Source organism: Colletes latitarsis, chromosome 5 (genome assembly GCF_051014445.1).
Source record: "Colletes latitarsis isolate SP2378_abdomen chromosome 5, iyColLati1, whole genome shotgun sequence".
NCBI lineage: Eukaryota > Metazoa > Arthropoda > Insecta > Hymenoptera > Colletidae > Colletes > Colletes latitarsis.
The window spans coordinates 35,026,143-35,050,097 of record NC_135138.1 but is presented as its reverse complement, the minus strand read 5'-3'; the positions used below and the strand labels follow the sequence as shown (position 1 = coordinate 35,050,097).

General features: G+C 37.2%; 1 protein-coding gene and 1 long non-coding RNA gene across 3 annotated transcripts in view; one reads left to right on the top strand and one right to left on the bottom strand.

Moving 5' to 3' along the window:
• LOC143341758 (uncharacterized) overlaps positions 1–9,086 on the top strand; it is a 129,736-nt gene extending 120,650 nt beyond the window's left edge. Inside the window, exon 3 of the long non-coding RNA XR_013079674.1 lies at positions 8,972–9,086. This is a non-coding gene — a long non-coding RNA (uncharacterized LOC143341758). The remainder of the gene's footprint in view (positions 1–8,971) is intronic.
• The window catches only part of Nachra7 (nicotinic acetylcholine receptor alpha7 subunit), a 189,389-nt gene that overhangs the window by 112,105 nt on the left and 53,329 nt on the right, over positions 1–23,955 (bottom strand). For both annotated transcript variants that reach the window (XM_076764904.1, XM_076764905.1), the window contains exon 2: positions 11,540–11,682. In XM_076764904.1, coding sequence (XP_076621019.1) covers positions 11,540–11,682 — 143 coding nt within the window. The remainder of the gene's footprint in view (positions 1–11,539; positions 11,683–23,955) is intronic.

Here is a 23,955-nt window from a genome sequence, read left to right as displayed (position 1 = left end):
CACTCGGACTGTATTATTCGTTCTTTAAAATTTTAATTTGTATATTTAAGAAAATATTGTTTCGTTTAAGTAATCGCTATCTTCGATATTATAATGTATTTCTTGGGTAATCGTGAGTACGTAAAGATAATTATTTCTGCAATGAAATGCAAGAATAAGCGACGTTGCGGGTATTTTTATTTGAAAATTGGCGTCAGCGCGAGGAACGTAATTGCAACTTGGCCTGTTTCGCTCACTAATCGGGGAATATCGATTAAACGTCACTCGCTACGCGACGCTCAGTTACAAATCACATCACGTTGATATTTTCTTTTAAATTGATACTTACGCGATCGATCGGCCGCGGCGAATTCGACGGGGACGCGCGTTCTGCGCTAAATAATTTTCAGATCGTGCACGAGCGCCGGAAGTGGAGCAGGGACGGAATAAGGGGGAGTAAATTCGTGGGGACGGTTTGCGGTCTTGCGGGTCACACGTTCGCAGCCTTCGGATGTAGGATAAGTTACAGGCGCAGTGGAAAAGTCAAGTTATACGGATCACGTACAGCCTGGAATGGACGAGTAAAGTTTCGGGATTCACTTTCCATCCTGAATGGTAAGCCAATTTCGACTATAACAAATACCGTAAGTTAGTTACAGACGGTAAGTTTACCGCGGGGAAAACAAAAAGCAGTTAACACCGATAGAATTTTCGACCGGTGTGTAAGGCACGTTATTGTCTTGGCACCTTGTGTTACGAAACGTGCAACGGAATTTTAGAACAATCTGCCAGGGGGTAGCAAACGAACTGTTAAAGCTGTTTCTCACGATCCGGACGACCACAAGCTCTACGAATTTTTTTTATATTTTTCATACAATAACAAATGAAATCGCGTTTTCTGTTATTTCCTCGATAGTCATTTTTTTTATAGTTGATGTAGTTGAACTTGGTTTAACCCCTACAAACTGGTAAATGGAAATATTCAGTAGTATGAGTATCTCAATGGTCAGACACGTAGTGACTCTCAGATAAATATGGAAACCAAACCTAAAAAATAATTTCCAATATTCATTTACACCGAGACACTTTCACTCTTGAATACTTGTCATATTTATTAAAATCTAATAGCTGTCTTTAATTTCGTTGCGTTTAAGAACAAAGGTTATTTCAGTGATGAGCATCGATGTGTATTGAAGGACGAAATGTACCCTTTGAAATACGGTTTATATTGAATAGAAATAGAAATCTACGTTTTTAAAGTCCATGTTTTACACGAGACTGTTCCCTTAAAAGGATGGGGTATCGTGTCGTTGGTAAATGGGGACCGAAAACGCCGTAAGCGTACGGAAAATTAGATATCGCCCGACAGAGACAGTTAATTCTACGTATGGCGTGGCCCGAAACTTTTTGCGGTACGTGACGAGGCATAGCAAGCAAAGCTACGTATGCAGTTGAACGTCGGGCGCTGCTGTTGCCGGTACACGTTGCGCATTTCCTACTCGAACAAATCCACTTTGCAGCCTCCTTTCTGTACTGGCGCATCCTTGACGCTATGCGTCATCCCGTACGTATCCGCCATGGAAATGAGAAACCGATACCGAAGAGGAATCTTTTCGACTTTTCCTACTTCGTCTACCGACATTCACCGGAATCCCTCTCACGCGAAATTGTACTTTATCACGAGGTACTCGTGTCTCTCCTTGCGTCCTACGAAGATGCACGATTCCTTTGACGCAACGACGTTTCGTCGAGTGTCACTCGGCGCTGGCAAACAGTCCGCGTTCGTGACCGTTAACTTTTGGATATCCCGACGTCCGTGTTTCCGTGCGTTTCGGGTGGCCGGGGCGCACAAAGGCTCCTTTCGAACGAGACTAACGTCGTCGCCCATCCGGATTGTAGTTTTATTTGACGTTCCAACCGCTAGCCCGAGTTAAACTGGACGTTCGAAGATTTAACCACCGAGTGGAAAGATAATAAAGCCAGGGGAAAATTTAGTTTCGAGCGTTAGATCGTCCCATAAATAATGTCCCTTGTCTCACTTTGACACGCCAGATTGACACGAAAACGAAACTAGCGTACTAGATTTATTTTCTTTAATATCTAATCTTCAGAATTAATATTTTTATATAACCTAATGATCCCAAATATACACCTTAAAGAAAGCTAATCTACGATTCTGAAGAAGATTCGTGACAAGTTTGGAAGACTTAAAATAATTGCAAAAATAGAGAAATGAATTGGAATTAATATTAGAGTATCCTTATTTTTATCTGTTCCCTTTTTAAATCAAATGCACGAATTTACTATTTTAGTGGAACAGCTCCAAATTAAAATTCAGTAGTACGAGTAAACGATTGGTCAGACACGAGGGGAGTTTATTTTTAAAACTCGATGAATTCAGCAAATACGGAATAGAGAAAACGACGATATTTTGTTAAATATTTTTGATACGATGCAATTGTATTTTGTAACACGTAATGTCGATTTTTTATAAAATGTGTGTTTATCGTAGTTTGAAACCGAGTTCCTGGATCATGGAAATTCAAAGATAACGTAGTAAATAAACAACGTCAACGATATACCTAAATATTATTCATGATAGTAGTGAAGCAAAAATCAATATCCAACGATAAAATAAAATTTCGTTAACAATATTTTTGTACGCGTCATCGTCTGCCACGGTACACATAATTGTATTTATTTGCATATACGTCAAAGGTACAAAACTGTCGAAACAATAGAGCGGCAGAACAATAGACGTACAGGGAACATAGTGAAGCAAATAAAATAAATTATCGATAATTCGACAATGAAAAGCTTACATACACAAAGAGCATATTAATTTACCAAAAACAATCTGTAACTCGTAATCTATCCACAATATTCGTATTTTCGTATTGTTTGATATTTAAAAAACAAATCTCAGCTTTTAATAATCACGTATCGAGTGTGCAATTAAATATTACGTTACGTAGAATTAAATGTTATGTAATATAACGTTTCGAACATTGATACATTGCAGCAATGGTTAACTATTAACATTTTGAGTCGAGACTGGAACGAAATAGAGGTTACGAAAACCACATTTTTCACGGAATCGTCAGACATGTATAATTCATGGCTCGATGTCTGAAACCATTCCTCTTTTAGACTCTTCCCAATGACGTCCTTTGAAGCCATATTTTTTAAGATCTTCCACAGTTTAAGCAACGGAAAGGTTTCTCCAATGCTTGTAAATTGAATTTCAACGGTAGCTACCCTCCTTTTTATTTCTATTCCTTCAGACTTCAAAGCCATCGCTCGGAATTCACTGGCAGCCTCCCCCCGTTACATTGATTTCGTTTTTTCATGTGAAAAGGATCGCTTCTAGCAGACTCTATCCGTACGTCAAAGAATTTATCCTTCGCGGCGCCGTTGTAAGGGCTCACACGCATAATCCGACCAAGGATTTTGATCCGCACACGTGTACTTACAGCCAGGATAGTAAATTTCTCAGAGGCCGTCTGAGCCGCGTTCAATCACGCTTAAATAAATCCCGAAATTCGGTTTGACTTTCCACATAGTCCTGTTCGTACCTTCTTTTACAACTATCTGTTATAAATATCAGGCAACTGTACAAAAAATTAAAGAACATTATTACTTTAATTAAAGAAAATTTCTTTCCATAATGTTATTTTTTGGCTTTCTTAAAAAAAGCTTTGACGAAGTAGTTGATTTCTTTTTCGAAATTCGATTTGGTAAATTGTGAATAATATACACAGTGTAAATATTTAGTAGAAATGATTCACGATATGATATAATAATGGCCAATGGTTGAAAATTGTACAAGGAGTAAGAATATTAGCCTTTCCTTTTTATTTAACGATAATTAAATGCATTTGTAACAGAACTTATAGCAGGGCTCGTGAATCGTGAAGATTCTGTAGAATTTCAGCGTCCGTGGCTGATATTGTCCACGACGTCAAAGTGCAGATTCATAACTGAAATTTTACCGTATTTTTTTTTCATCGACACATTTCTTTTTCAGACGTTTCCCTGAAAACAAGAGAGAAGCCTTGTTCTGCAGGTTGTAAAGACCGTTTTAAACGCGGGAACATTTTTCTGCAGAGACAATCGAGGTTGAATTGTGCGAACGTATTCCGCGACGGTCTTGTTTTTTTCCTAGCTTTTCCAGGTTTCGCTGGAGTTGCGAAAATGTTTTGCAAAAAGCACGGTAAACTTAAAGTAATTCGCACGATACGACTTTCGAATTTCCGTGAATATCGAAACGACCAAAACAAACAACTGTTTCCAAAAATTATATATTAACTATTTCGTATTATATATAAATTATATACTATCAATTGACAAACGAGAAACATAAACGTTCTTTCGGATGTAACACGGTGTATTTTTTTATATAAAAGCAGTAAAGTTTCAGTATACTTTATCATGACGATGAAAAATAAATACAACATAAAAAGTAACTTACTAAATCATAAAAATTACAATAAAAATCGTGATGGCAACTGAAGATTCCAAAATTTAAATAGACGATTATACAGTGCTCTAATTCAGTATTTTTTAGAATAGTTTAACAATGATCTGATCTTTGAGGTATAATTTATGTCGCGAAGCCTTTGAAAATATTTTATATCCAAAAATGGGATGCTGGTCCTCGTAAAAACGCGTATAAAAATGTGGTGCGCCGCGCCGTTGTTGAAAACTCTTCCAAACCATGTAACTAATATCCTAATATTTCTCAAAAGCTTTCAAACACCAAGAAAACTACCATTACGAGCATCTCGAAAATAAATGGGACCTAACATTAATATGAAATATCTTTAGTGTTCGAGTCGTTGAATGCATGAGTAAAAGAACACGAATTCTATGTCTTAATTAATTTCTAGGAATTCTTTCCTGGGACAAAGATCACCGATCATTTTTCACTCTCTCTGCGTTCATTTCAAGTTTTATTGAGTAAGCTTTTAGTCAGATATTCTCTCGTCTCTACATTTAGGTTCTTTCATCTAAAATTAATCGCGTCGCTATATATATGAAATAAATTACGTTTCGCTTTATCGCTGTTTAATGCAATCTATGTAAATGAATTTATAAGTGTGGTTTAATTTAGGAATTTTAAAAGCAGGATTTTACTAAATTTGATGCATTTTTAATTTTATCGGCTATTTTGAACATCACTTAATTGTATTAACATCGTAAATTCATTTATAGAGAAACTTGTATTACAGAAATAGCGTAATAGGTCAACGAATTTGTTTGCTGTGGGGGCAAACTCATTGTCGGATAAGGGAATCAGCCCTAAGGGAATGCGCTAAAATATATTGCTGGCATTGACGATAACGGTATAAGTTTCTCTTACTAGCGGTGAAACTATTGTATGACACATACAAACACGGAGGGTAAAGAAACTAGATAGTTGCTTGTACTGTTTGTGAGCTTTGAAACTTCGCTAATCCTGGCGACTAAGTACCTACAGTCAGACAGAGGGAAAGGAGATTCGTTTCTTCGACGATAAGGGCATACAGACTAGGCTTTTAGTACATTAAACATGTTCGATTTTATAAGAAAAGTCTCTGTTCCTTCGTCCTGGCGAAAAAAAACAAAACAACATTAGGATTTATTTAGGGAAGACAGAAAAAGAATATTTAAAAAACGATGGAATTTTTACTTGTAAGGACGTAACTGATTTCTCGCGAATATTGATGAATTTTTATCACATCGTAGAAAAGTTATCACTCGTATTTCATATAGGGTGCTTGCCTACAGGTGGCCAATCTTTTAAGGAGTGATATCTATACTAAAATAAGACGAAAATGACGAGAACGACAAAATTGAATAAACGATCTTCTCGTTTTCCGATAAGCAAAGTTATGATTAAAGAAAATTGTGAAAAAATTTTGAGAAATGTAGCTTGAAAATTTACGCTAGTTAATTAACATTTTGCTTACGAACTTCGTGTTTTTATAAACTCCGTGTGGGCGAAGCAAAGTTAATTGATCGGTCTATTTGTGTTAAGTTAAGCGATTCCTCGAGTCACTTTTCTCGGGGGCGTCGACCAATACATCTCTGAAAGAGGTCAAGAGGGTAGCAGTCGGCGAAACTCTAGCCCTTTTAGAACCGTCAAGTCCATGAACCCAGATGTTTTGATTCGTGCCAAAATGTCTGCGCGAGAAAGTGCTGGTACTTGGTAAACAGTTCTATCGAGCGATAACTTGTGTTACAGATGTCTTGGAATTATTTCGTTTAAGGAAGATGTCTTAATTATTTCAGTAAATAAATTAAATGAAGACACTTTGAGATAGACTTAGGAATAGTATAGAAATTAATTATTATATAGAAACTTTGTTTCTCAGTTTCTCATTCTATCTTATGATTTTTCAAGATTCTTATTGCACAGAGATGTATAGAAATTACGACTTTTTATTTAATATACAGTTAATCCCTTTACTGTATAGTAGATACTGGCAATCGTGAGAGTGACGTAGAATTTCGAGATATTAATGTTTAAAATGTACAAGAGTTATTTAGTAAACGGACCTTTAATGAAGAGTCGATTCAATTCGAAATTTAACTTTAAATTAAATGAAAAAGGGAATAAAGGCGACATAATTATAATTTCGTATTGGTAAAAATTCTGCCTGTACCTCCATCGATTTCTGATAAATTTTAAAATAAAACTGTAAAGTTGCTAAGCTCTTTATCGAGAAGTTGTGAAAAAGTTACTAAATAAGAGCACTCCATTGTCTAAGACTAATTCAGTTAGATTACTTATTGACGAAGGAATATTAAACGATCCATTTAAAACTTTTTCCGACTCGTCAAAAGGAATAAAATTAGGCCAATAGCTTGGTGGTCCACGGTAACGGTGAAGTTAAATAAAAAATTTTGAAACCCTGGTGGATTAAGTTAACTCGTCTTTGTATTGCAACTAACGAGTACTTATTTTTAATTCCACATATTTATTTTCATTCTATCTAGAAAAACATTTTCAAAGTTGCAACGAACGAAAACATGGGCGAAAATTTGAGGGTCAATTTCTACACTTTAAAGTGAATTTGGACAGGGGGGGAAAAAGATTGTGGGGTACGTATTTATATATGCCTCGAATACCCCCTTGAATTTCTGAGTTGTGGATTATTCTTTGCAAGAAAGGAGCTATGGTATATTTTAATTTCTAGAATCAATCTATAAAAATAATTTAGTAATATTGATTATAATAATATTACTGAACGCGAGCTTATGTGAAAATGTTCTTCTTTGTGGTCATTCGCATCGGTGCAATAAATCAGAGGGCGAATCCTGGCCCGGAATTGTAATAGTCCTGCGAGAAAAAAGTGGGCAGAAGGGAAGAACAAAGGGACGGTGGAAAAAGTCGCTGTTGGACACGGGGAACGATAAACGGGAAAATAGGCGCGGCGAAACAATGCGCAGGGCATATTCGTCCGTGCTCGTTGCATGTTATTTAGGAGCGGTAAGCGCCATTTGTATTCCCGTGCACGCGTGCAACTACGAAAATTCGCGATATTGTCTCCCTCACGGAGATACCCGGTGCTCCACCTTCGTGTAGTTACGATCTCGTCCACGTATTCGGAAATTAAAAGTTCTCCGATCGATTTAGGCACCCCTTTCGAGCGGCTTCGATTAGCCATTTCACCCTACCTTCTGTAACAAAATACCGGGGTGGGAAATACTGGAAGATTACGCTGCTGAGAACAATTTGGAGCTCACGTTCCTGGATAATTGAACACTGAGCCAAATAAAAGTAAAATACGCTTTTCCTTTACTACTGAAACGAATAGAATGGAGGAGCCAACTTTATTCGAGCGAGAGATTAGGAATAAACATATACGTGTAAAGTGGATCGTCTAAACTGTTAGATTAATCTAACATATAAAATATTATTAATCTAACATATATTATAGAATATTATCCACTGATAGTTTTTATACAGGGTGTTCGGCCACCCCTGGGAAAAATTTTAATGAGGGATTCTAGGGGCCTAAATAAGACGAAAATCAAGAATACCAATTTTTTGACTGAAGCTTCGTTATAAAGTATAAACTTTCGAGAAAAAAATTGGGTTGTGTGCTGAAATTTTTCGACGAAAAAAAAATTTCCCAAATCGTTCTAAAAAAATTATTTTCGGTTGCAAGGGTCGATTACAATCATTTTTGATCATTACACATACCCTCGAAATCCTACGCATTTTCGAGAAAAAAATTCTTTACCGAAAATGTAATGTCTGACCATACCGTTGATATGTTCCCCTGAAATTTCATTGGAATCTTTAAAATGTCATAACTCCTGAACGGATTGGACGATTTTAATGTTTAAAAAGGCAAACAACGCGTATTTTAGTGGAGAATATGTACAAATCGTAAAAATATTCGAAAAGTTGGTCCTTGTCTCCGCAAAATGAGAAAAACCGCATAAAAATGGTCAAATTTTCAAACAGCCATAACTCCTACGATAGTGAATATATTCCAATGAAACTTTTTTCTGAAGTAGAGATCATGGGTATCTACAAAAAAGTATTAGACAACTTTTCTGTAGGGCGTCAAACAAAAGTACTAAAAATCAAAAACGAATTTTTAAGAAAAATCGACAGGGGGTGCCTAATTTATTCGACGAAAAAAAAATTTTTCAGATCGTTCTAAAAAAATTATTTCTAGGTTCTGGGGTCAATTACAATCATTTTTGGTCATTAGTCATACCCTCGAAATCTTGGGCATTTTCGAGAAAAAAATTCTTTACGAACGGAACTTTAAACGTTAATAACTTTTTAACGAAGCCTCCATCAACGAATTAGTATTCTTGATTTTCGCCTTATTTTGGCCTCTAGAATCTTCCATTAGAACTTTTCCCAGAGGTGGCCGAACACTTTGTATAATATCCTACGCATGCCAAAATACACGTGCTTCCGATGGGTTCTATATTACACGTAATAAGTAGACGAACTTTTCAACTGATTTACATTTTATTGTTTCAGGAATCTCTACTGGGGAACATCGAAACGTAATTGAAATCTCGATTACGATTCTCGACAGTGATCGATGCGACTTGCTTAAAAGGTTGGAAATGATTTTCCGATACGCTACTGCTCGGTATGTACAGCTTTAATATCGTTGATTTTAACAGTGAGAACACGATCTTTTTTCAAGTACGAGTAGCTGTATTTTTTGTCTCGTTATCTGGTTGTTATTAATATACGTATCGCCTCGTAAAGTAAGCAATTTACTGTTGAAGCCAAAGAAACAAGAGTCTGCGAAGTGCAGTCTCGAACAATTACGAAGTAAATTGGGTAGCCAAACTGGAAAATGCGTGGATTAAACTAACAAGGTCTTCGTTTAATAATTCATAAGGGTTAACGGTGAAACTGACGTTGGGTCTAGACTATGATTGATGTGACCGCAAGTGCATCGCGTGTGCATCGGTTCCGAGTGCACCGCGAGCACTTGCATTCACTCGTTACACCTTTCACGCCAACGCGGTGCAGTCGACAAGTCGTAATACCAATGATTGGTCTTTTTTTCATTTTAACGTCATTCCTTCCGCGAAACGGCCTCGAATCGATCGTGGAAAACGTGCGTGTACGTAAAAGAATGAGATGCATGCGTGGTTGTGGGATGCTTCACGAGACGCGAGCATCTTTTTGTGCGTATAAAAGCCTCGCACGAGGAGAGTCTCATCCGTACCACTTCGATTCTAGCTATTGCAAGACATACTTTGGTAGTTTTAAAAATGTAATTAAAGTCCAGCGATATTTGATCAAGGTTAAATCGTGTATACATTACTACTATCATTGATTATATTTTTAAAACTATCAAACAACGACGAAATTATTCCACGAAAGATCTTTAAAATTGAAGTGGCGTAAAGTCCTTCTATTGTTAGTTTCGTAGCAGTGACGTTTCTGATGCCCAAATGGCGTTCGATTCTGTATGTATTGTTCGGCCAAGCGAAAGTAAGGTTCGATACGCGCATGCGTAGATCGTCTGACGCGATAAACGAAGGGTCCTGTCTCCCACCACTTCCTATTATGTGCTCGAGCGCTTTACGAGACCTAATCCTGCGGTTTCTCCCCACCCATCACGTGCTACTGTAATATAAATTGGCTCGTAGCAGAGCAGTGCTCCCAGATGCGACGTACATGCGCGAAAATTGCATTAGTAAAGTGTCCTGATCGAGTAAATACGGGTATCGTATCGTCCCCTATTTGGCTGTGGCGGAAAGTTCCTCAAAAATTGTTAGAAAATGAATCGTGACCGATCGGGAGATTTTCTCGGATATTCGTAAAGCAGACGTCGTTTCGAAGCTCGTTGCGCGATATTAAAATTTCTGATACTCTGTGACACAGTACCTTTGCTTGGCCTGCCTGCTCATCGGAGTCCGTTGGACTTCGACGTCTGTATTACTGGCTGCAGATGCACAAACATTCGGTCGCATCTGGAAACACAGCATTCTGGCTCGCGAAAACACCCATTGTTCACCCCACGTTAAGTTAAAGTTTTTGTACTTATCCTAACAATCGCGGTCCCGACCTCTTGCTTGACCCAACTATGCAATAAATCCTGCGTAAGTACCAATTTGGGGTATCATCGATGCAGAGAATGAAAGGTTTCGTACGTTTTACTTCGTCACTATAAAACTGCTTTAATCGAATCACAGTACATAAACGATTTTAAGTTAGACGAGTAATAAGAATCGAAGATTATTTAAAGGAACAAAGTTTAGAGTAAATAAATGGCACTAATTTAAGAAACAGTAATATTTTTGGCACGACACAGGGCAATGTATTATCCTACTTAAGGGAATTAAGAAATGCATTCGTATCTACGAGTTTCATTACAACCATGAAACCTTTTTCTATCGAAACATGCAATAGTAATTAAAAATCTCTTCCTCTAATTCCAGTAACTTGATCGAAAAATTAGACGTTAGTTATCGAATCGCTCGATGCAAGCATTAATTTCTATACAGTGGCTCACAGATTTTGTCAGGAATCAAAATAGCGTAATTCTTCGAGCAAGTATTCATCAAGTAAAAGTTATTAAATTGTTCAAACGTTAATTAAATTTAATACAGAAGTGTTCTAATAATTAAATTTATGCAATATGAATTTTCTTTTGTTTCTTATAATAAGATCGATACAACGCTTAGAATTTAGAGTTAGAATTTTCGAAATCGTTAAAGGTTCCAAGAAGTTATTTCAAGGTCAATATTTACGAAACAAAATCGTTATCGTACCACGTCTAATTTTCCTATTCGAAGTGTGTGAGTCACCGTACATGCATATGGAGATAAAATTTAGACTAACGTACTTAGATAATAGACAATAAAATCGCATGCAGAAATATTAATTACAACTACTCGAAGTAAAATCGGCAGAAAGGACGTTCTGTCTATTGCAACTCACTTAACTCGCACTTTTCGACGATCGAGTATACTTTAGCGTATGTTCTCTGCGGTGCAGTGTGCGGTGTGCGTGTTACGTAGAGAGAAGGTCATTTATGCGTTCTTTACAGAGATAGAGTTTAGGTTGGTGGTCTGAACTTACAACGTCGATTATTTGCATTAGTGTAAGGCCGAAACTCAACACGAGGGGGTCGGACTCATTGCCCACCGGACGCTCCAGCACGTTGTACGTATTCAGCAGGTCGTTTAGCAGCCGTTTCTCGTGAAAACCGCCGTTTACCAGCCCTAACCAATTATTATACTTGAGTCATTATTGCGCCAACCAAGTCTTCCAATCACTCGAGCCACGTCCACGCTTTCGCATTATTTCGAAACTTCGCGCGTTTGTCAGAAATCATTTAAAAATGAAACGTGAGTCGATTAAATTTATTTGAACATCGAGTCAGTCAAAGAATTTCTTCGTGTAGCTCCGTGAAACTCGTTTCTCTCGATGCGTTGTAATTGTCTTGGCCGGATAAGTGTGCGAATCGGATCTCTGTAGATTGCGTACGTGAAACACGAAAGTGTTGGCGTGGTTCGAAGTGTACATGTTCAGGACTGCGGTGCTCTCCTTGAACAAGAATGTAGCATATGGTAAATTAATGACAAGAAAATTTTCGTGTTAAAAAATGTTAGATCGAGGAATTCGTAAAATAGCGAAACAGTGACAGAAACTGAAGATTAAGTCAGTCTGCAAATGTTTGTCGCTTTCTTACTCGTTATAAATCATGCGTGTGACTGCATTTTTGCCGAGGAGGGCAACAGCGATGGTCCCTGGATATCCGTAAAGCTTATACGATTTTCGCACATCGACATGGAACATATTTGTGCATAGAAAGAGACAAGTAATTCCTTTTGACCGTGATTTCTAGGTGTCAGTGACGCGAGTAAATTTCATCTCGTTTCAAAGAAGCGAAAGCTCGACTGGTGATATTCAACAGGAACGATAAAAATATCGATATAATCAGTTTTCCAAGCCCCTTTTTCGTATTCACTATGTGCAAGTATGCAAAGAGTAGAAAATAATTTAAAAAAAAAACTATCGTACGCGAATGTATAATTCTTTGTCTCTTTCTGTTTGAAATCAATTACAGAACGTGACACGATAATAATGACACAACTACGAGTGCTTTAAATAAACTCTAAAATAAGTGCATGTTTATATAAAATAAGGACACGCGTGTGCTGGTAATCAACATGTATGATTGTAACATAAATAAGTTCGGTTGTGAGCATAAACGTGTCTCGATTCTATGAATTCTATTCATAAATAATAAAATGTATTTAACGTAATTGAACTTATTTATGTTACAACTAAATAGAAGCGACGAAATCGTTACAGTCGTTTCAATAAAAAGAGGAATTTCTCGTTTCTTGAAAAATATATTCCTTTCAGTTATGTCACGCTTCTCGCGAATGGCAGACATTGAATATTTAAATTCCATGCGACGTGTATTTGATCCCGAAAGCCGGATATCAAAGTGACTGGACGATGTTCGGAGACCTGTTATCGGTGACTGGCCCTCGTCCTATCGATGTCGCATCGTTTCGCGTCGACGAAAAGGAACGAAAGTAAACGAAAATAAAGATAATACAAATTTCTGTCGAGTGTTTTCGAGGGCTGTTTATCTTCCTTCGATTTATGCCCAATCTCTGTGTTGGTATTTTACAGAAGCCGGACCACGGTAAAGTTCTGGACTACTTTTCACGAATATACAACTTCGTAATCGCCCGTTTTCCCCGGTTCTACCCTATATTCTTTTGTCCCACTCTCTCTCTTTCTGTTTGCATTCGACGATTCTGTCCCTCTTTCTCCAATTTCCTGTTGCTCGCGAAATGCTCTTCCCAACATCTTATTTTCGCGAAACAAGATGTATTAAGGGCTTCGCTATAGCGTAATTAATTCTGTAGCTATGAACCATCGTAACATCCAGATATATTCTTAAAGGGGAAAAATTTGTATCGACGAAGAACTCAAAAAGCGTTCATCGAATCTAAAAATTTATATGATCTAAAAAAATCCATATAAATAACATTTTATATGCATCAACCTTGTTACATCTTTATTTTAATAATCGATTTAAAATCAATTCACTTCTTATAATTCTGAACTTGGGATTTAAATTTCCTAATTTGATATCGTTTTGTTTTCGAGTTATAATGTTCTCATTAAACGTTAAACAGGAACAGTGAAAATGGTTTTGACACAATGTTTAGTCAGAAACCTACTCCATTGCTTACAGTACAAACTGTACAATTAAAAAATTTCAAATCTATCGTATCGAAAATACAATGTGACCTGTAAAACGTTTAATTTGAATACTCAATTTATTCTGTTCTTTCCGGTCCCTTAATGCATGAATCTCTCGTGTAACATTTCACCCTATCAATAGCAATGATTAAAAAATCGAGCTTACGAGTTGCTGAATAGAAACAATGTACGCGAAACAGTGTAAGGAATGTGAGGGGAGTTGAAGTTTCACGTGACTGTTAATTTCAGGGAAACTTTCGCTTCTATGGGTCGCAACTTCGTTGTTTCAGCCTTTTTGCGGGCGATTCCAATTACGTAAATTCCATTCCATAAGGGAAAATTTCGCGTGCTGATCCGCTGTCGCATTTGGTACAAAGCGAATGGTATCGTTAGCGTTCGCGTTTGCGATGCCGAACAGCTAGCATTCAGCATTCCGTACGTACGTTACGTGCACCCCTCGATACGGGGCTATTCTTTTGTAATACAAAGGCAGAAACCGAATTTTAAATTGTTTCATGACAGTCGTTGACACCAGAACTGAGAAATGTTCAGCCAGATAACATTTAAGATATTTGGTCTACCATAAACTTCTAACCCTTTGCTACGTAATTATTTGTTTTTACTTTCCAAAATAGTTTTGTCAATTTTAATATAAATCCCGTAAACTATAAAATAAATCCATATACTATCTGATGGCCAAACAATCGCGTAACATTTCTTTGTAAACTCATTGGACTGAGTGTGAAAATAGAATTGATTTTTATATTAACTTCGTTACTCTTAACAAACGAAACGTAATAGTATAAATATTGAAAATTGAAAGAGCAAACATATAATACAGTTTGATTATTAAATTTAATACTCTTTTTCACTTTTTTATTTCGTAGCATTTATACATTTCCGACAAAACGGAAACATTAAAAACCGAATATTAAGGAAGCTAAGATTTATGTATTTTTTGTCTTTCATTTTTTTTTTTTTACAAAAGGAAAGTACTATTCCATTATCACAATCGAACCATTTTTACGTCGATAATTTTATCGTGGAATGAAGTCCGTTTTCAATGAATGCAGCGTTCCGCTGGACGAAACAATAGGGCGCAATCGACCCATTTTCATTAACACGATCATATTTCATAAGACGCATTTCGTAAATGCTGCATTAGTAAATAGGAAATGACGGTCTGACAAATTTTTTTCCTGCCCAGAGTGAGAAATGTTGTTAGATCTTTATTTTGCAATGAAATGATTTGTAGTGAATTTTATTCTAGACAAATTTCACGAGTCTCCAAAATCTCCAAAAAGAATTTCTGCCAATTGAACAATTTTGGGGCCAGTTTTCGTTCATTAATTACTATTTTTTTAATTTCACTAATGATTAAGGTTGAACTTTAAAAGTAAACATAGAATCCTTGTGTAGACTAATTTTCGAGACGAAGAAATATATTTGAACAACCGTATCCCTCCCTTATATTTTACATATCTTATACAGAGTGTATTGCAACAGGTTTCGATAACTTTAAGGGGTGATTTTTACCTGAAGAATGATTAAATTGCGTTTAAAGCGCAAGCGTCGCGACCGTAGCTCTCAGAATCGAGCAAATTTTATTCGCGAGTAACGATTGATCCGAATGTCCATTTTAAAAATTCATAAATAAAATTTAATTTACGTAAAACGTACGCGAATAAAACTTGCTCAACATTAGTAGCCATTTAGAAGAATTTACTTACCTCGTCATGGATGTAATAACGTTATTTTTGTTTAAATAATTTTATAGAAGTCTTAAGATGAATCGTTGTATGACATTAAACCTGTCTACTTGCTAAAATCCACAAGAGCCTATTAAAATCCGCCCTATGGGATTGTCAAGTAGGGAGGGTAAATGACTTTCTGTACAAATTCGCCTTTAAATATAATAATCATAATTTGAATGGAGTGAACAAATTTCTCGTGTCCTCTAATTCGATTCAAAATTCCTCGATACAGAGTAAACTTAATTGTCATTGGATCTATCAAATCGATGTAAATTTAAAGTCCAATTTAATGAAGCAACGAAGGTATTTTCTATCTTTAAAATAAAGTTCTGTCGGAGTCAGTGATAATATCATAAGTGTCTAGTACACTTATAAGCGCTAATTTTGTTCGTCGAAGTAGTATTGAGATAAAACATATTCTGTCATATTTCGATGTTACTCGCAACGCGGCTGATTGCATCACTGGTTAAAAGCTTCTCAATGAATAAATTATCTTAGTTACATTGCGAGGGAAATTTCGCGAGATATATCTATTTCCCAGGGTAGTTTTCTCGTCACGTCCCGTCATGCTTAAACGGTGTTTATGGGATCGATTAATGGAGAGGTTGTTCCCGGTTGAAAGCTTTGAGATTCATACTCGGTGGTACGTACACACTTCCAGATTTATGATCCTACGGGAATAGAGATCTTTTATCACGTAGTAACACGACAGATCAGACGGGGAAACTTTATAGACGAAGTCGGTTTACGAAACGCAGAAAGAAATCGAAAACATGTTTGTTTTCAGGAGCTCGTTAATTAAATATTAAATCCCCAAAAAATTGCTGTGATTTCGCGCGTCGTGAAATACAGAAAATTGGTCAGAAATCTACGAGACTTTAATAAATTCATGCCCAAATATAATTTTAAAATGCATATATTTGCATACTCGCGTTTCGATGTTTTAATTATGAAGACACGTCGAAATCGGTGAGATTCGATGCAGATATAGTTTTCCAAAATATGAGTAGGGTCGCGTAGTGACAGACAGTATCCAATAATGTCACGGCGAATGAAAAATTGCGGTAGTTTTTTTCGCGCTTACGTATTTTGTGCATAACCATTCCGAAGTACCGTGACGTTTCGAACACACTTCGTGGCACAGGATTCTTGTACTGCGAAACAGACTTACGAGAATTTGAATTATGACGCCAACAGGGACGTAACATTCCATATTTCTCGTGCACATAAATAAAGATCAAGTCGGAAAGCTGCGCTGCTCGGAACGTATCAGGAAAGAAATGGGTTCGGTGACGTTTCACCTCCGGACACGAAGATTTATTCCCCTCGAAACGTATCGTACACACTAAGTTGTAAATTGCTAAAATGTTTGTTAAGTCCGGAGAAGGCTATCTGCCATACTTCGACACTTTATGGGAAAACCAATCGAGTAGATTTGCCTTAAATATTTTCAACATCTACAATATTTATAGTCGCGATATTTCTCGTGTATTTTTTATTGCAATTTCTATAAAAATTGTTCCCATTAATTATAAAAAAGAAATGTTAGGTTAGAGAAAAACTGTCTTCGAAAATTCGACGACCAGACGTGTGATTAAATGCGATTCGATTGGCATGTCTGACCATTGCTTGATCTTTCTACTTGTTTCGGTGTTCTTACGCAGTAATTATGACATTATCTGCTTTTCGTTGATATCAACGTCTTGCAACTAATTAGAATAGATTGAAATATCTACAAACTCACAACAGAAAAAGAAATGACAAACTTTTTATTATTTATTTAATAGCACATAAGATAATTTCTATGGACTTACTTCCTTTCATAATTAATTAATTAAAATACAGATAATGATCATAAATAGTCTTTAAATTATTCTGGATTATACATATTTGAGTTCAAAATACTAATGCTCCTTGAACAAAAAAAAAACAAACGACGAAGGGGGATTAAAATAAACGTTTAAGTTTAAGCATAACCGTGAAAAGACTGCACGTTTGCGAAGAGGCATACATTTTCCCAGTGTAATTTCCCATAACCCCTTCAAAAGGATATTGCTCAGCCGGAGATGAAAGCATTTCCAAACATTGGGATTCGCGTTACCGCAGAGACGTCACGATATATTCGTGTAAAAATGTTTATAGCAAAGAACTCGAGACAATGCTTTCCCAGGCGCGTTTCACGCGATTTCTTGAAACATTGCACGGTTAAAAATTGTTTAAAGACCCTGGACATACGTCGTGCAGCGATTAATACCAGGGACGAGAATGAGACGCGGTACAACAAACCGGGTGGAAATGGCCGCTGGTTTCCGGGCAATATATCATGTCTAGTCAGACACAAAGTAACGGTCCGTGGAAACGAGTGGTCTATAAGGTTGTGGCCCGCAGCCCCAACCCATCGCAGTTACGAAGGCGAGCTGGACGAACGCTTCTAGTAGCGATTTCCGCGAGAATTGCTTCTAGACACTGACCCCTGACCATTCCCCACCTTTTCGTGGGTTTGGTTTCCAGGCAAATTCGAAGGCAAATAGAATCACTCAGGAATTTTCTTGTGTACACTCGCGAACGGTCGAAGGAAATCGCTGGGCTTTCGGAGACACTGGCACGGAAGCGATTTTCTCGAGGAAACGTTACGATTCATCTATACCTTAAAATGTTTCTCATTTTTCTCCTACATTCTTCCGCACACGCTATGCAAATTTTTATATTCTAAGAGTACACGGTTTAATTTTCAATTTTTCCCCTGATCATATTATTTTTTATTGTTCGATTTCAATTCTGTATTTAATTTGATTGCATTTGATCTTTTTGCTCTTTCTAAAATAGAATTTAGTTTTTGGGAGATAATATTGAAATTTATTTTGTTTTAGGAACTATCGAAAATAGACTAATAAATTCTAATTGTTTATATTTTACTTTGGCTAGAATCGCGTTCTGGTTGAAAGGGCGTTAGATTGCAGGAGTTATTCGATAGAATAACAAACCAAAAACCGATGTAAATGTGACATGTGCTCCTCTCCTGCTCGGTGCTTCGATTTTCAACTAGCAATTCTGGCGTCGATGCTATAGACATCACTGGTTTCCAATTGCAGTCAACCGATACAATTGGGAAAACACAATTACTGTGACATTACATGCCTTGGGATACTCTGACAGAGAGAAATCAGCAATTAAACTTTCATCCAAATCGATGATTTCTAAGACTATAGATTTCCAAATTCCTGACACTTGTCACACAAGATAAAAAAAGAAATATTCTTACATATAATTGTTCATCTCGTCTTCGTTCCTCTCAGTATTATAAATATCGCGGTACACACACTGGGAATGGGTAAGCACTTTGACCCCGACAGGAAGATCTTTATCGATTAATGAGATCGGGATATCTGGCCAAAATATCGCTGTGCCCTCCCACGCTTTGTTATAATTTATGTCACCGTCGACAAAATTACGACGATGATAATTGGTAGATTTGGGAATTTCGTTTATTAAACGGCAACACGGTCAGACAACCTGCAAAATTACTCGACTGTATTGTCGTTTTATTGTCCATTACCTAGTACGCGTGTGGCGGTCGGCATGCTAATTAAGTCCAGAGCAAACGTTTTCGCGTCAGAAAGCGAGCCACCACGACGGAACCGTTCATTCACGGCCGTTTAGCATGTGTTAACGAGGAAGCTTGTCACGCGAGCTCACGCCGTCACGCAACGTCACGTGAGCACGTCGCACGGCGTTGACCAACGACGCCATTCGTGGCTTCTGGTTTTAGCTAATCGCCAATGTCGCGTTAGAACCTCCTCAAAAAATTACCCCACACATTACACAGGGCTTCTAATTACGTGGCTTGTTAGGCTTGTTCCTGGTATTTATACCAGAGCTCCAATCACTATGCTTAGAACCAGGATCGCCGCGTACGATGGATTTTGGAACCGACCTGACACTAATTTTTAGTGAACAACAGCTAACTGTTGTGTGCCAAAACGTCTCTCAAATATAACAAACAGCTGTTTATTTTGGCTCTATAATCGTTAGAAAAGTTTCAATAAATCCAGTGATACCAATAAACAAAGTGAATGCAGAGACTGGCTCGATTTGTGTAGAACAAAGAAACGTAATAATAAAAATGAGGACAACTGTAAGAAGCTCATAATATAATGCGTATGTTATATTGCTTTTATATGCCTCGCGATCTCTTTAATTTTTTTTTTAGGAAGAAGTTTTATTTTTCATGAATGTGGCACTGCTAATTACGCGAGAAAAGGGACGCGTGTGTCGAGCAGTTTCAAAAAGTCGCGCGCACCGCAAAGTGTTCTTGACAATTCTGCTAAAGTGATTACGTGGCCGTAGAACTCGTTACGAGCACCATCGTCACGGCGCGAAAATAGTCGTGGAAAGAAAGGGGTTGATTCAAAACTTCTGTTACTTGGCACTTCGGTGACGAGGAACAGTTGTCCGCGACGCACCTCACAGAAAGTAAACTCAATCTAGGAACAGGTGAAAGAACTTGATTGCATGTCTGACTAGCGTCGACATCATTCTCCTTTCCGTTTTTAACGCCCGAAACTTCCGAATTCATTATTCACTCGAACTTTCGTAACTGGTTTACGTCAAAGGAAAGAGCCAGAATCGCCTACCTGAACTTACGATTGAAAATCTTGTCTAGTTTTCTTTCTGTTATAAAATAACATAATTTCTATTACATACCTCTCTCTCTCTCTGTTAATACGAACAATGGCGTTATTAGGCGATATGTATTTACGCGTCTATAAATGTTATTCCAGAGAATAGAGAGCAGAAATTAAATTGCTCGTCCGCTGAAGGATGTACGAAACCTCCAATTCACCCCCGGAGTAGCTAAATCGATTGCAATGTCCACGTAATTAGAACTTTGAAGCTCTTTTTCCACTTAATCTTCCACCTCGGGTTCTCTGAATTCGAAGCACTTCAAAGTTCTTTTCCTCGCCTAATCTTGTACCTCTAATTCACCGTGGTGGTACATTCAATTAACTGAGAATTACTCATTAGAGATAGCGAATATCCATTAACCACGATGTAAACTTCAAACGACGTTTCGAACCACTGCGCGAATGTCGAATACACGGGTTTTCGAGTAAATAGTTTACCGCGTTCCTTCCATTGAATTATTTCTCTTAGGATGACAACGGTGCATCCAATACTTGTTCAACACAATGCAAATGCTTCGAGAGTGCGCAACGAATTATATACTAATTGCACAATAATTTCTTACTTGTTCAACGTTTAATTCGAATCAAGTGTTACACATTAGTTTAATTCAATTTCTTTCTTTCGGGAGAAGACTTTTACGCCCAGTGTCGGAGTAGCTAAAACTTCTTAGATGATTTTGTATCAAATATGAAACAGATGTCCGTGGGTTATCGTAAATACAAGAAACGTAGTCTGACGTGACCGTGTTATTTTGGACACACCATCTGCCATAGTGGCCTCGTGGGACCTGCAAGAATATTTGCCAAAGCGTCACGTAGGTCTTCCAGAATCAGCACGATATTTCAGACTTTCCTAGACTGCGTGTCACTCGGGATTCTACAATTGTAAATTCGGAAAACGTTGAAATATTTGTACTTCGATATGTCTATCTTCTAAATGAAGCTATTGCATTAAAGCTTAAGAACTTGCAATAGTGTTTTTTTCAAATATAATGAATGGTAGTTATTAGAGAGAGAGCAGTCTAGCTTATACTTTTTTAATTCGTTAAATGGAAAATTCTTGAAGCTAATGTCAGAATTACACGATTGTACGTTAGTTTGTTTCTTTTAACGAGCGAATCATTAAACGCACGCTGCGTCTCAAGCTTGAGTTTAAAATTGTTCTTTTATCTTAACTGGAGCAATTAAAACGGAATTATAAAAGCATACAGACGAAAAAATAGAAATATACAGTAGACTGCAGTTTTAATAAGCTATAAGGATTTTTACGAATACGCGTGATTGATTGTGGAATAAAAGCTGTCTTTTCTTTTATGCTGCATTCTTTGTTATTTCCTTCGGTTACTGTATAAATTTGATTTTTATCGACTCTATTATATTATATAAGATGAAAATCGAGAATACCAATTTGTTGATTGAAGCTTCGTTAAAAAGTTATTAACGAAATTATTGTTAAAAATTATTAATAAAATTTGTCCACCTACTCGAATTTTTTTCTCGAAACTGCGTAGGATTTTGGGGGTATGTCTATTGACCAAAAATGCTTGTAATTGACCCCCACAGCCAAGAATATTTTTTTCAAAACGATTTGAAATCTTTTTTTCGCCGAAAAATTTCAGGGAAACATATCAACGTATGGTCAGACATTACATTTTCGGTAAAGAATTTTTTTCTCAAAAGTGCGTAGGATTTCGGTGGTATGTCTATTGACCAAAAATGATTGTACTTGACCCCCGCAGCCAAAAATATTTTTTTCAGAACGATTTTTAAAAAATTTTTTTCGCCGAAAAATTGCAGCATTACCGAATTTTTTTCTCGGAAGTGCGTAGGAATTCGAGGGTATGTCTATTCACCAAAAATGATTGTAATTGACCACCGCAGCCAAAAATATTTTTTTCAGAACGATTTCAAATTTTTTTTTCACCAGAAAAATTTTCTGGTCGATATTGAACTTTAAACGTTAATAATTTTTTAACGAAGCCTCAATCAACAAATTGGCATTCTTGATTTTCGTCTTATTTTGGCCTCTAGAATCTCCCATTCAATTTTTCCTCAGAGATGGTCGAACGCCCTTTATATGAAAGCAGAAACAAGTTTTTAAAATATTGATTTTGGAAGTTCGATCGAGTGCCCCAGTCGAATATCTTTCTGCACGTATACGTGGTGTAATATAATGGATCGACTGTTTAGTATTTTTCTTTCGTCGCTAGTGTCTGCTTAACAAGTCACTCAATAAATTCGCGTTTTCGTTTTATAGGTATTAGCACTCCGTTCATTAAAATGTTTATCAAACCGAGCGCCAACAGCGCGGCGTGGTAAACGGCTCGAAAATTGCTTGTTGCGAACCCCCGTACGGCGTCGGTGAAATTTAGTCGGTGGCTTCCGTAAATTGCATCACGTTTTTGCCGTGTCGCGAAGGAGGGAAAAGTTTATCCTCTCTTGGTGCAGAATCAACGGAGAACGAACAGAATGTCTCCGATTCGCGTCGACGGAAATCATTCTCGCGATATCTGGCTATCCTGGTTATTGCGAAATTTAATTACTTAGCAAAGTTCGCAAAGTCGATGAAACTACGTGGAACAGTAATAATTTCCCAGGCGTACAATTATTACGTTACGGATTTAATTCTTTAAGTATTTGTTTGCCTCGATGCCTTTGCAATCGGAGCGCGTGCGGGGGCGTCTCGTCTGAAACATCTGATTAATTATCTTTATTCCACTGTGAAATTAACGAGACTTCAGCCTTTGATTCCCGCGTTAAGGAACCCCCCACAGCATCTTTATTTCTTGATCTTCTAGTTTAATTGTCCTTTAGATAATATACTTACTTTTCTCCTAACGTTTGCTCAGACTTATTAGTCATATACGTAAGTACATTAAATGAACGACTGAAATTTTTATTACATAATATTCTCTCATATTCAGAGCAGAAAAGTGATCTAGTTTTAATAATAAGTCAGAACGAGCTTCGTTATCAAGGAAAATGAGTTTCTAACAGCTGTCAATATTGTTCATTAAAGGAAACAGACGCGTTTCCTTCGTAACGCGGGAACGAAATTAAAAAGAGCTAATCGGAGGATTCGTATAGAAGTTCCGAGTAGAATTTCGTTTAATAGCGAAAGCTTGACAGGTATTTCAACTTTCAACCCTGTATTGTGAAGGTAGCGCGTTCAGCCTCTGCTTAACTGAAATGAAAAGAGCAATCCTTTTAGGTCTGAAAAGAATCGAATGGACGTGGATACTCGTGAGCGCGTTTATCGTGATGCACACTCACAGTGAATCCACCGTTTTATTGCGCGTAAGTTTCTGCCTTTAGGAAATCGTCGATCCCTCCCGCGAGAGGTTGACTCTTCTTTCCATCAACATTTTCGGGGGCGTTAATCCGTTCGAAACGTTGCAACAAAAGCTAGCCTGCATCGCGACGTTTGGAAATTTTCACTAAAACAAGAACAGTTTGGTGAAAGGAGACATTCAAGCGGAAGATTCTCATCACCGTCGCCGAGAATTTTATTCGGAAGCATTACGAACATTGTTTGGAAATTAGGAAACTTCGCGAACTAATATAATTTGCTGGTAGAATGTCGGTTAATTGGCACTATCTCTTCCAAGCTTTTTCGCTGATCTAAACCCGCGGAAGTTTAGCCCCTTGAGCTGCTCAGAGTTCACGGAAAGGCTGCCAATTAAATATCCACGAATCTTCCAGACGTAACTTTCACGAATTGTTTTTTTGCGGCTGATGAATCACACATTTTCCATAATGAGAATGCTCTTATCGATTAAACTGATATCCGTGATCAACAGCGAACTTTCTCGATTAAGAATACTAGCTC